Source organism: Corvus kubaryi, unplaced genomic scaffold, assembly GCF_017639235.1.
Source record: "Corvus kubaryi isolate FWS band 111438036 unplaced genomic scaffold, C.kubaryi_AGA036_p1.0 138, whole genome shotgun sequence".
Taxonomy (NCBI): Eukaryota; Metazoa; Chordata; class Aves; order Passeriformes; family Corvidae; genus Corvus; species Corvus kubaryi.
This window is the reverse complement of record NW_024580672.1, coordinates 19722921-19735553: the sequence shown is the minus strand read 5'-3', so window position 1 is coordinate 19735553 and position 12633 is coordinate 19722921. Positions and strand designations below refer to the sequence as shown.

Sequence of the window (12633 nt, the reverse complement as noted above, 5' to 3'; positions counted from 1 at the left end):
TTCGCCTCTCCCGGGGCAGTGGCGGCTTGTGGGGTCGGACTTTTCTCCCCGTCCTGTCCCGGCTGATAACGAAGGGTCCCGGCAGATGCCCCCGAGGGAACCGCACGGGCTGGTGCCGCAGGGAAAGAGAGGCTGCTGCTGTGTTTTAGCAGTGTTAACGGGATAGCCCGAAATACGAGTTATTACCCCTAAAAAACGGAGTCCGAAAGGCGGAGCGACGGAGCGGGGCTGAGTCCCCCCACCCCGGCTGTCGGTACCCCGGGACAAGGGGTCTGTGGCTCAAACACCGGCTGTGGACCGCAGGGAGAGCGTTCTCCTTCCCCGCACTGAAAAACGCCTTATTTATCCCTTCGGATATTTCATTTCTCTGTTTTTCGGGGATTTATTTTTCTCCGTCCTCGTTGCTGTTGCACCCCCCGCGCTCGGTACGGGCTGTACCTCGGAGCCGGTGGCCGCAGTTTAATTGCCACTTGTCGCGGGATTTACTTGTTTTGAGTGACCGATCGAGGCCGTGTCCCGTGGGGAGCCGTCGAGGATGCCCAGTGCGAACCCGGGGCGCAGAGAGCAGGGACCAGTCCCCGGTAGCACCGAGCCCATCACCGCGGCTTCTACCAAAACACTTCGAAAACCAGGAAAAAGGTCCCCGTTTACGAAACTTTTCGGGAAATACCCCTCATCTCCCAGCCGAGAGCAGGGCAGCGAGCCCCCGCACAGGCACAGGCAGACGGTCAGGCCCGGCTGGGATTCCCTGCAGGAAACGAGATAAGGAGCAAAAATGCCAGAAAATAAACCCTCGGCGTTACAAGTCGTTTCGCTCTCCCGTGCATCGATCCCGGGGCCCGCGGGCCCTTCCCGGCCCGGCTGCGGGGCACCCCCGGTGCCGGGATCCCCTTCGGGGACACGCGACCGAGGTGGCAAATTCACAAAAGAGGCTTAAAACGGTTTAATTTTTTTTTTCTTTCTTACTTTCTTTAAAAATATTTACAGATCTGAAATAACGCTTTTTTTAATTAATTTTTTTTTCTTTTCTTTTCAAGTGGCAGGATAGTAGGAGGGGAGAGCGGGGTGCCCCGGGCGCCCCGGGCTCTCCGTTTGCCCGTCCCTCCCATCAGTTTCGGTGCTGTGTCCCCGCCGCGGGGGTGGCCCGAGACCCCGCACGGAGCCCCCGCGGCAGCCCCGGCCCCGCTCCCGGTGCGGGTCCCGACGGAGCGGGCGCGGAGCGGGAGGCGCGGGGCTCAGTAGTCGATCTTGTTGTAGAGGTTGTAGAGCGGTAAGGCCGAGAGATTGCTGCCGGGGTAGTAGAGAGGGGCGGGGAAGGCGATGGACCGGGGCACCGGCAGTCGGAGGAGGGAATTGTCCCTGAACACCAGCGGCATCCCCACCAGAGTCTGCGCCGAGGCGTGGGCCATGTTGGCTGCCTCCAGCTCGGCCGAGAGCTGCCGTTTCCACTTGTTCCTGCGGTTCTGGAACCAGGTCTTCACCTGGGTCTCGGTGAGCTGCAGGCTGGAGGCCAGGCAGGCCCGCTCCGAGCTGCTCAGGTAGCGCTTCATGTCGAAGGTGGACTCCAGCTGATAGACCTGGCTGCGGCTGAACACCGTGCGCGTCTTCTTCTTGGCGGCGCCGGCCTGCCGGTCCCCGCCGTCGCGCTGCCTGTCCCCGCAGGAAGGCGAGGAGGGTCCCAGCGTCTTCTCCTTCTCGTCCTTACAGTCCTGCTGGGGGGGGGGAGAGGAAGGGCCTCCGCTCCCCGCTGCCCGCCGCCGCCGCTCCGCTCCCCTTGGCGCTGCCTGCAACAGAGCGACAGCGCGGGGGTCGCACGGTGGCCGGCACCGGGACCCCCGACGGCCGAGCCCCCCGCCCCGGAGGGAAAAAGCACCGAGGCGAGACCCCGGGCAGGAACCCGCCGCCTCTGCTCTCGGCGGAACACACAACCGACGCCGGGGGAAGGCATCCCCTCCTGGGTATCCCTGTCCCTCCGTCACATGGATGGATGGATGGGTGGATGGATGGATGGATGGATGGATGGATGGATGGATGGATGGATGGAAGGGCAGGTAGGTGTGCGTGCCACAGTGAAAGCAGCTGAGTACCAGGCTTCCTATCCGACACGAGCCGGCAAATTTTACTTTACAGCATCGCATTTCACAGACCGTTTATTCAGAAATAATGCTAAAAAAAAAAAATAAACATCGTTCTTCCCTCTGCCCGAGCGCTGTAAATAATCAGAATCTAAGAAAACGAGCGTTATCCATCGCACTGCATCCCTCGGGGAAATCAACGCCGAGTGGGGTGGAAAAGAAAAAAAATAAAGCCACCCCATTTTTCCTGGAGTTCCTTCCTCCCCGCTTCACCCACGGACGGCGCAAATACTCTGTGCCCCGAAAGCAGAGAAGGTGCGACGTGCCCCCGCCTCCCTCTTCCCGGCAGGGGCCGGACCGGGGCCGAGCCCTCTGGGGCCCTTCCCGGCGGGGCCCGTCCGCCCCGTCCCATCCCTCCGGGTACTCACCGAGACAGGTGAAGCTGAGGGGCTGGTGCTTGTGGCACGCCTCGGCGGGGCCCTGAGCCTCGGGGCAGAAGCAGCCGCGGTGCTTCCAGCTCTCCTCCGGCTCCTCGTCCTCCGAGGACAGGGAGAGGGTCCGGGCGCGGGCGGGCCAGGCGGGTGCCCTGTCGCCGGCCTCCCGGGGGGGATCGGCGCTGCCGCTGCCCAGGATGGACTGGATGGTGAAACTGGAGATGGGAGCAGCCGCCGGACAGCACTTACTCGGGTCTTCTTTGTTGCTCATCCTGGGTTCATAAGAAAGCAGAGGAGGGAAGCTCTCGCTTTAGAGGGGCTCGGAGTGCGCGGGAGGGGGGTGCCCCGGCAGCCTGCGGGGAGCCGTCGGGGGGGGTGTTTCGGGGGGCGCTTGGGGCGTGCGGCGGCCGGCTCTCCCCGCGCCGGCCCAGGCGGAATGCATGCTCCTTCCCCCGCGTCCCTATTGATCTGCGGGCGGCGGGCGGCGGGGCTTCATTTGCATGGAGGTGGCCTCCGCCGCGCCAATCACGGCGGCGGCGGACACGGAAAGTTTGGAAACCCGCGGGGTCCGGGAATGGAGAGGCGCGGGAGGGGGTGCACCGGGGCTGGAGGGGGGAACCCCCGCCGGGTGCTCGCCGCCGTCCTCGGAGGCTAGGCTGACCCCGCGGCCCCGGGGGAGGGCGGCTGGCCGCCCGCCATCCCTCCTGCCCTCCACCTCGAGTGGGCAACAGCGACGTGGGCTGAATGGCATATGCCGGCCGGGGGCGGGGGTGTCGGGATAAACACCTCGTGCATATCCGGGGATCTTTACCCTTCTCTTCATTAGAGGAGGGAAAAAACCTGTCACGGTGTGTTGCCTGCTCGGCAGCACTGGGAAACCTTCCAGAATCCGGGATTTGAGCTGCGCGCTGCGGTAACGAATGTCCCACGAAATGCCTCCTGCTTTTTCATCCCAGGCTCTGGAAGCCGTGGGGAGCAGTGAGGGAGGGGAAGTGCCGCTGCATTTCCAAATAAACTTTGTCAGGAGTCAGGGGCTCTTCCCCTCGGGGGTGGGTACAAATCACAGCCACCGCAGCTCTTCCCCCGCCGCTCCTGCCCTCGGAAGGGGAAACCTGCAGGTGGCAGCTGTTGTGTCGCACCTGTCCCAAAGGGAACGTGGGGCCGAGGGCAGGGGCCTCACCGGGGTTCCTCACCTTCCCTGGAGAGGACGGAGCCGCGTTTGGGAGCCCGAGAGACTCCCCAGGCCCGCAGTTTTGGGGCCTGGAGCCCCCTTTCCCCGGAGGTGCCAGGCAGAGACCGAGTCCCGACGGCTGCCTGGAGCCGGGAGCTGGGGCCTCCCTCCGGCGTGGGATCGGTGCCTGCTTCCCGCCCCGGGAAGCTGCAGAAAGGAGCCCCGGTAACGGGGCCCGTGTGGAAGGCACCGGCCCGGTCCCCGAGCTCTGCCCCACGACCCCAGTCCCACACTTTCCTTGCCCCCGGGCAGACCCTGCCACCCTCTCCGCCTCCATTTCCCCTGTGCCGCCACTCCAAAGGGATAAACCCCTCCCTGGGCGGCCCTCCTTCCCCTGCGGACACTCGTGTCTGTGGGTGGGGGCTGTCCCCGAGCCCGCAGCCGTCCCCGTCCGGGCTGCTGCAGCCCCCGGTACGGCCGGGGAGGCTTCCGCGGAGGGGAGCGAGTGGGAAGCGCTGCTGCAGCTCGGAAATCCTGGTGGGTTTGGTCGCATCCGTGTCCAGGTGCAATATCCTTGGCCTTGGCAGGGGCCGTGGCATCGGGCTTTTAACCCCGGCTTGCCCGAGCGGGGTGGGGAGGGGGTCTCCGCAGGCTCCAGCTGTTGATTCCTCCCCCCACGGTGCGGTCATTCCCTCTCTCCAGAAATATAACCCCCCCCCCAAAAAAAAAAAAAAAAAAAAAAAGAAAAGAAAAAGAAAAATCAAATCGGGGAAAGCAAAGAATGAGATGGAAATATACAAATCAATAGAGACAAATGTCAAGACGTTTTAAAATGACATTTTCATTAACTCCGAGTCACCATATTATGTCTGGTATATTGAATAAAGTACTTATAATATAATTAGGTATAGCGAGATGACGACTGTTACCCAGACCAGCGGCATAATCTTTAACTACTTAACTACTTGATAGACTCATTAATGGACTAATTGATTAGGAAAAGTGTTCCAGCTCCTCCTCTCCCTCTGAGGGGCAGGTGCTGTCCTGTTTTACCACATTAACCTTTTCAGTGCTTTTCAACAGGGTCGCGACACATTACAAATGGTCAGCTTTAATCATGATGTCAGCTCATTAACCCGGAAAGACCCCGCACTGAAATACAATTTAAGAAATCGTCCTTCATCCCGCTCTGCCGCCCCGGCTGGCCCCGCACCCAGACCCCACAGCCCTCGCGGGGCGGGGAGCGGGGCAAAGGGGCTCCGAGCAAAAGCCGTCCAGGGGACCTGCCCGACCTGGGAGAACCCCTGGGGGCTGCCAGCCCTCGGCTTCTTCGCGGGGACGGGCCCGGAGCAGGGAGGGAAGGCGACAGAAGGGCCACCCGCTCCTCCGGCAGCCCCCGACGTGACACCGCAGCAGCACCGCCGGCCTCCAGCTGCCGCCCACGGCAGCTCCGTTCCTTCGAAGGCCACCAGCACAAGGTGCCCCTGACACTGCCCTCCCTTCCCCACGGAGGGGGTCCTGCCCTTGGGAGCTTCCCGGGTGGCTGCGGCCGGGCCAAGGGGATGCTCCAGAGTTTGGCCGGGGAGATGGATGCTGGGCGGGTCGGGAAGATCAGGCGCTGCGGGCAGGCGTGGGCTCTGCTCGGCCACAACCAGAAAAGGACCAGATTTCCCTGGAACGAGTATTTAGGCGAAATTTGGGAAACGGCCGCTCTGCTCGGGAGGGAGAGAAGCCAAACAGATTCTGCGGAATGCCGCTGTCGGGAAGGGAGGAACGGCGGGTCGGAGCGGCCCAGCCACGCTCTCATTATCATCTGATCAAATATTCATCAGGGCAGGGGCTGCAGGCCACGGGAAGGGTTTTGCGTGGGGGTAACCCGCAGCTGGCCGCTCCCCCCCCCCCCTCCCCGCGGCCCGTCCCGTCGGGGCACCGATGATCAAACGCCGCGGCAAAGATAAACTTTGAAAGACAGAGCGAACGCTTAAAGTTTAGATCTCCAGATTATTACAATGCTCGATATTAAAGTGGCCCTGAGCAAGCTTTCAAAGGGAGCCTAATAAAAATTGATCTCCGCTGCTTTTGCAGCACTCGGGAAATAGGCTTGTTGAGCGGCCGTAATATCGGGAGAAGGTTCCCTCTGAAATGACAGATGAAGTCATAAACAAGTTTGATCTTGGAATCAAGCTTCGATAAATATTAAACACAGTCCCCTTTACACGTGTGGATTATGATATATGGCGCGTCCAAACTTTAAAATAAGGAAATACCAGAGAAAATGATCTCAATAAATTTTCTAAGTATAAACGTTGATTATGTTTCGATTTTCATTCAAGAGCCTCTGCTGCTCGTTTTTTGGTGCAAATGACATCTTGCAATAGGCTTTTGGGGAAAAGGGCTCCCTATTTGAAAAAGAGAGCCCTAGAGGTGTACAATTTATGTAATCTGTGGCTGGAAAATGAATCGTGTAATTTATTGGAAAACAGAAAGTCATGAAGATTGGATCAGCATAGCCTATCCAAGGCCCCCTATCCATCAAGTTCCAATTAACAACCTAACCAGAGAGCTTTAATGTGTTTCCAATCTAGTGGCCTGATAGACTCATCAATTCCTCTGGGAGAAATTAAGAAAATCGACCGCCCCTTGGCGTTGTAGTGTCATTCCTTTCTGCAACTATATGTCAAATTAAAAACACAATTAAAATTTAAACTGTTTCAATCAGAGGGTGCCCTGCAACCTATGTTTCACTTAATAGAACTTTGATGAAAATCTGATGGTTCCACTCTATCATGAAGGCGAATAGAGCTGAGGAGAGCAAGAGATTCTTTATATTTATTTAAAATATCGGAGCTCAGGAGAGCCGAGAGCAGGTGACCAAACCTGAGGGAAGCGGAGGTTTCATTCCCTGCGAGCTGCCGCTTCCCACGCCCGCGGGAGCCACCGGCGGGGCCGCTCCGCGTTCTGCCTGGGCGACACGCGTGTCCCCCAGGAGGGACGGCCGTCCCACGGCCCCTTCCAGCGCTGTAGGGAGCGGAGCCAGCGAGTTTTAAATCCGAGGCATCACTCTGATCGAGAGGGATTGGCTGATTTGGGCGGTAAAATATGCACGAGCAGCTCGGGAGAGTCACCAAGGGCCCCAGGCGCGAATTGCGCTCCCCGGGGTCCCCCCGCGCCCCGGCCCAGCCCGGCCCCGCGGGATGAGGGGTGGGGGCTGCCTGCAAGATCTGCATCCCCTTCGATTTGATACTCATCTAAACAGCTTCAGAAGTCTCCGTTGGGCAACTCTGGGGGCTTCCCGGGGATGTGATCCCGGGAGAGGTTTGATCTCGGCAGCCCTGCACAGCGCGGAGCAGAGGGAGGCTCGGGCGAGCGGCTCCCCGCACGCAGGGCACACTCACACCCGGTCCCTTCCCCGCTACATAACCATTTTCTATTTTTTTCTTATTTTTGAGGTGATTCTGACCCCTCAAACAACACTCTGGGGTAGGTGAAGGTCCGCGGGGACGGCGGCGACGGGTCCCACTGCCCGGTCCCCAATCATATGGGAGCGGCGAGAGAATAATTTGGATGTGGGAGAACAAACCAAGGTCATCAACACCGCCGAAAGAGCGCAGGAACAATAGATTCATTTGAAACAATATTTTACAGACGTTTTACGATCAATATGAACTGAAGCATTATGCTGTACCAATCTGTTAATGCTCTTAATGGTCTTCTCATTCCGTTAGCACACTATGCCAAGTCGATAGAGTAAAGTGATTATTACAGAGATACTTGCAGCATATTTGGAAAAAAAAGAAAAAAAACAAAACACCCATGCAACCCAAAACCAGAGGGTTTTCCACCACTATTTTAAAGCGGGATTATTCCCTCGGAGCGGCTCCGTTTGTCCCCACCTCTGCCTCCCGTTCTACATGTCGTAGGCACTGACAGCAAAATCAAGCATTTCCCACCGACCTGTACCAGAAAGATTGCAAATATTCGGCTAAAAAAAAAAAAAAAAATCTATAATAATTAGGATAAAAAATACCAACCTCCCAACGTGGGTCGCCGGGAGCGTGCGGCTGCTGGAGGGGCCGAACGGCTCCGCGCCCCCCGTTCCCTACCCCAGCCCTCCGGGAGGCAAAACTCTTCTAAATCCCCAAATCTGGTGGCCGGGAAGTTTATATCTTTCCCCCCGCTGTTTGCTATACACAGCAACCCCCTATTTACTACCAAATAAAAGAAATACATGTGTGTTTCGACCACAAACAGGCGAGCTAGTTCTGTTCAGCCCGGCTCAAAACAGTGGCCTAGAAGAACCGCGTTATCTCTCGAATTGCAAACAAAGGCAGAGATTTGCCGAGCGGGGTTGCAGCAGTAAACACAAGTGGTCGCGGAGTTGCCAACAGCCGAGAGGATCGAAGCAACTTTCTTCGAATCGCACCCACCTCCCCGACAGGCACTTTTTTGTTTCTGTACAGATGGTTTTCTTTCCACCAGTCAAAGCGATGGCTCTCACTCCATCCCGGAGTGATGCGGGATCTTCAGAAACTTTAAGCAGGGCCAAAGGTGCGGGAGGAGGGGGTGGGAGTCCCTTGGCAGCCTGTCCTGCTCCAGGCCGGCGCTCCCCGCCCGAGAGCGGCGCAGCGCAGCGGGGACAGCCGGGGCTGGCGGGGCCCTCGCTCGGTGGCATCTCCCTGGAAGGGAGGAACGGAACCCTTCGCTTCCCGTTTCGTTGGGGCGTTGAGGGATGGGATGGAGTTTGGGGACACTTCTGGAAGGCTTGCGAAAAGCCTGAGTGCCAGGCTCGGCTTGCTGAGGATGCGGAGAGAAAGGAGCATCCCGCTCCAAGCGATCCCTCCCGGCCGGGCTGTGGGAAGACTCCGGCTGCGGGAGAGGGGCGGCTCGGGGGGCAGCGGACCGGGCTCACAGGCCCTCGGCCCACGGCCCAACTTCACCGCAAGGTTTCACAGCATCTGCCTGCTGTCGATCCCGCGCTGTGCAAGGGCAGCGGGAAGCAGAAAAGCTGGGATCTGCCTAGATTGCTTGGTTTCTTTTTTTTTTTTTTCCTTAATTAAAAAAAAAAAATACTCCTGCCGGGCCCCATCAACCCCACCAAGATCACCGTTCCCTTGGGAAATGCTCCTGACGGTCCCGGGACGGGAACGGAGAGCCGGTGCCAGCTGCCCGCACCCGCTCAGAGGCCGCGCTGCGGGGCCGGAGCCGCGCTGGTGTCCATCGGCTCCTTGCTCTACTGGGGAAGGGCCAGGAGGGTCCAGAATCGTTTTCTGAGCGCTGACCAGAAATAAATGAGCTTTTTTTCCTTGCCATTTGATAACATCGTGCTGCCGCGCTGTAAAATGGAAAGACGTATTTACTATGACAACAATATTTTTAATGGGCTGCAAGCGACTTGTCCCAAAGTTGGTACTGCAAACAGCAAAGGCATCGCTCTGTTTGTAGGCGACACAGCCAGCACCGTATTTTGACCCCGAAACTCTGTTTATTTTTCATTTACGACCCATTGCCACGGTTTTTATCCCAAACGAAAAGAAAACGCGGGATTATCTTTTCGCAACGCTGAGTTTTATTTTGATTTCTTTGGCCCCAAATCCTGCCCTCGGCGCTATCAACACGTCGATTCGGGCCAATCTGCGGGAAGCGGAGAGCGATCCTCTCTCCAAATAACCCTGCCGGGGGTTTTAACACGCGTGACGGCTCCGGCCGTGGGCAGAGGGTGCAGCCCGGGGGGGTTGGACACCCTGCGGCAGCCCCCGGAGGAGGGGGGGGGAAGGGAAGGGCAGCACCGGGGGGCGCAGAGGAAGGGGCGGCCAGAAGTTCTGGGGAAGCCCTCGGGGAGGGGAGGCGGCGCTCCCGTGGGAAGGGCCCCCCCGCTGCCCCCGCGAGTTCCCGGGGAGCTCCCCGGGAGGCTGCGAGCCCTCGCTCGGGGTAACCCGGGCACCGTGACCCCGCTGCGCTGGGGCTGGGAAAAGTCCCCCCGCTCCCCATCCCCTTCCCGGCGGAGGGAGCCTCTGGATACCCGCTCCAAGGAGCCCCGGCGGGATCGGCTCCGTGCCCCGGCCCGCAGCCCCGGCCGAGCAAGGCGGCAGCGCTCACAGACAACCCCTTGGGTTATTTGGTTTTGTTGTTTCTATTTTTTTTTTTCATATTTTATTGTTGTTTATTTATCTTCTTTTTTTTTCCGTCCGAAACCACACTTTAAAAATGATAAGGAACGGGTTTTATTGATTTTTTTTTTTCCACCACAACATTAAGTTTATAACAATATAGGCTGTTTTAAAAATAGGACCGATCCCTAACAGAAAGCGAGAGGGCAGACAGTACAACCGAAAGGGGGAAACAAAATTTAAAATGAAACAAAGAAAAGAAACCAACCAACCCAAACCCTTGGGAAGACAGCAAACAATTGTCAGACAACAGGTGAGCAGACACTAAGACAGAGAGAGACTAGAGGTGTCCACTCCTCGCTTGATTTCTGCCTATTAAAATCCACGTACTCAATGGACTTTAGAAGAAAACTGTACATCATATCAAATAAATTAAAATTACCTTAAAGTTGATTGTCCTTCACTTAAAGCGCCCAGCTCACCGAATCTCCCTTATTTATTCGCATAAGCCGGGCTGATGCTAATTCCCATGCCCTGCTCCTCTCTTCTCACTTTCCTTCCCCCTTAATTCTCTTTTATTTATTTTGCACAACATGAAGAAACGCAATTTTACAATGCTAAAAACCCTTTCCTCACCATTCAAATAAAAGCAGTGCTTTAAGAATCATCGTACAATATTGCACAGTTCAAAAGTACAATAATATTAATAATAATAATAATAATAATTAGTATTACAAAAGAAAGCAAAAGGGTACAGATTTTTTTTTCCCCCCCCAGATACCGAAATACCTTTACAAGGAAAAAAACCCGAAACAACCCTACAACTAGGAAAACAAGAATTATAAACAGGAATTAAAAATGTCTAAGTAAACGATAATAAATAAGGGTCGCTCAAAGCGTGCAGGTGTATTTAACCGTTCACTTTGAGGCTGTATTTCTTGCTCGTGAAAGTCTCATGACAGAAACCGAAAGGTACAAAACGTGGGCAAGCAAAGAGGCAAAGGTCTGCTTAAACGAAAAGCCGTGGTCGATGAAGTTTGAGTCACGACAGGATCAGGAGCCTGAACAATTATTTGGAGGCAGAAGGAGAGGTCCGAAAGGAACAGAAATTCAGCTTCCCGTTAGCGTTTGGCAAATCTCGAGGAGTGGCCTGGGACCATTCATTTTTTATTACTATCCCTTTTTTTCCCCCTTTTTTTTCTTTTTTTTCTTTTTTTATTTTTTTTTTTTTTTTTTTTACAAAAATAAAACTAAAGCCACAGAGACCATCGCGGTTTTCATCCACGTTTACAAAAGGTGTGACAGCTCCAGGATTCTCTACAAGTCCCCGTTTTCGTTTTCCTCATTTTCGTTTCCCTCCCCCCGCCATTTTCCTTTTTATTTCTTTTTTATTTTTTCCTAAATTTTCGCGACTTTCCTCCTATCACCACCCGCCGAGGGGTCCCCCCAGCCCCGCACCCGTGTCCCCGCAGTCCCCCCCGCTCCGCAGACGCCGGCCGGGTGACTCGCACGAGGGGCTGCAGTACTTACAAGCGGGCGGGTGACTTGCGCGCCTCTCCGCGCCCCTCCGCGCAGCGGCGGCCGGGCTCAGACGGGCCGCAGGAGCGGCACGGAGGTGACCACGGGGTGGGAATAGTAGACGGGGTGAGGGAAGGTGAGCAGGGGCTGCGTGCCGGGGGCTCCGCCGCCCCCCGCGCCCCCCTCCGCGCCCGAGTTCTCGTGGTAGAGGATGGGGACGCGGACGATGCGCTGCGCGGCCGCGTGGCTCAGGTTGGCCGCCTCCAGCTCGGCCGCCAGCTGCCGCTTCCACTTGTTGCGGCGGTTCTGGAACCAAATCTTCACCTGGGTCTCTGTCAGGTGCAGCGAGGCGGCCAGGCCGGCCCGCTCCGAGCTGCTCAGGTAGCGCTTCATGTCGAAGGTGGACTCCAGCTGGAAGACCTGCGAGCGGCTGAACACCGTGCGCGTCTTCTTCTTGCGGCACGGCTTCTTCTCCGGGCTCTCCTCCCGCTTCTTCCAGTCCTCCACGCCTCCCTCTTTCTTCGCCTCCTCCGAGTCGCTCTCCTCCAGGACGATCTCGTCGGGGCTCTTGGAGTCCAGCTCCTTCTGCTCCCCCTCCGCCTTCAGCAGCGGCTCCGGGGAGTCCCGGTCGGTGCCCGAGGCGGGGGACGAGTCCCTCAGCAGGGATTTCTCTGCGGCTGGATAGGAAGGACGAAGCGGGGCATGAAGGGGGGAGATGAGGGACACGAAGAGACACCTTCACCACCCAGGCCCCGCGTCCCGTCAGGGGGAACGGGACGAGCCGGCCGGACCCCCCGTGTCACCCCAGCGCCAGCTGCACCCCTCGCCCCGCCGCCCCCGGTCCCCACGGCCGCCGCCCCGCCGGGCAGAGAGGGAGGGAAGGAAAGAGTGATGGAAGTTGCGGGGAGCGGTACCTTCCGTGCGGGGCAGGTGGGCTCCGGCCGGCGTCAGGGCGTAGGGGTACCACCAGGTCTGGGCGCGCTCCAGGCAGTGGGCGCTCAGGGCGAAGCGCGGCGCCGGGATCTCGAAGCGGGGGAAGGCGAGGTCGCCCACCTGCGAGAGGGCGAAGCCGGCGCCGTCCACCGCCGCCTTGCCCGAGGGGGCGAACAGCGCCCGCGGCTGCTTGGGGGGCGCCTTGGGGGGGCCACCGTTGAGCAGGTTCTTGATGTAGAAGGACTCCTTGGGGGGCGGCGGAGGGGCGCTGGGTGGCTCCTGCCCGGTCTCCGGCATCCTCCGCTGCCCGCCCGGCTCCTGGCCGCCGCTGGCCCCGCAGCCCGCGCCCGGCGCGCAGGTGGCGGCTCCCGGCGGCGCGGGGGACAGGCGCGGCG

General features: G+C 58.1%; 2 protein-coding genes across 2 annotated transcripts; both read right to left on the bottom strand.

The window, feature by feature from the left end:
* Positions 1–47: 47 nt before the first annotated feature.
* On the bottom strand, positions 48–3412 carry HMX2 (H6 family homeobox 2). The gene is given in 3 exon segments (XM_042018496.1): positions 48–1721; positions 1723–1784; positions 2504–3412. Coding segments are annotated over 3 exon segments (825 nt in total). The 5' UTR covers positions 2781–3412; the 3' UTR covers positions 48–1235.
* Positions 3413–9885: 6473 nt separating this feature from the next.
* HMX3 (H6 family homeobox 3) lies at positions 9886–12572 on the bottom strand. The gene is made up of 2 exons (XM_042019527.1): positions 12220–12572; positions 9886–11982 (listed from the first exon to the last, which is right to left on the bottom strand). Exons 1-2 carry the CDS (start codon positions 12533–12535, stop codon positions 11375–11377), a joined length of 924 nt encoding a protein of 307 aa, XP_041875461.1. The 5' UTR covers positions 12536–12572; the 3' UTR covers positions 9886–11374.
* Between the last annotated feature and the right edge of the window lie 61 nt (positions 12573–12633).

Excerpts from the sequence above, each read along its gene's own strand:
- HMX3 (XM_042019527.1), bottom strand. The coding sequence starts at position 12,535 with ATGCCGGAGACCGGGCAGGAGCCACCCAGCGCCCCTCCGCCGCCCCCC. Across the intron at positions 11,983-12,219 it reads CCACCTGCCCCGCACGGAAG|CCGCAGAGAAATCCCTGCTG; the intron begins GTACCGCTCCCC and ends CTTCCTATCCAG.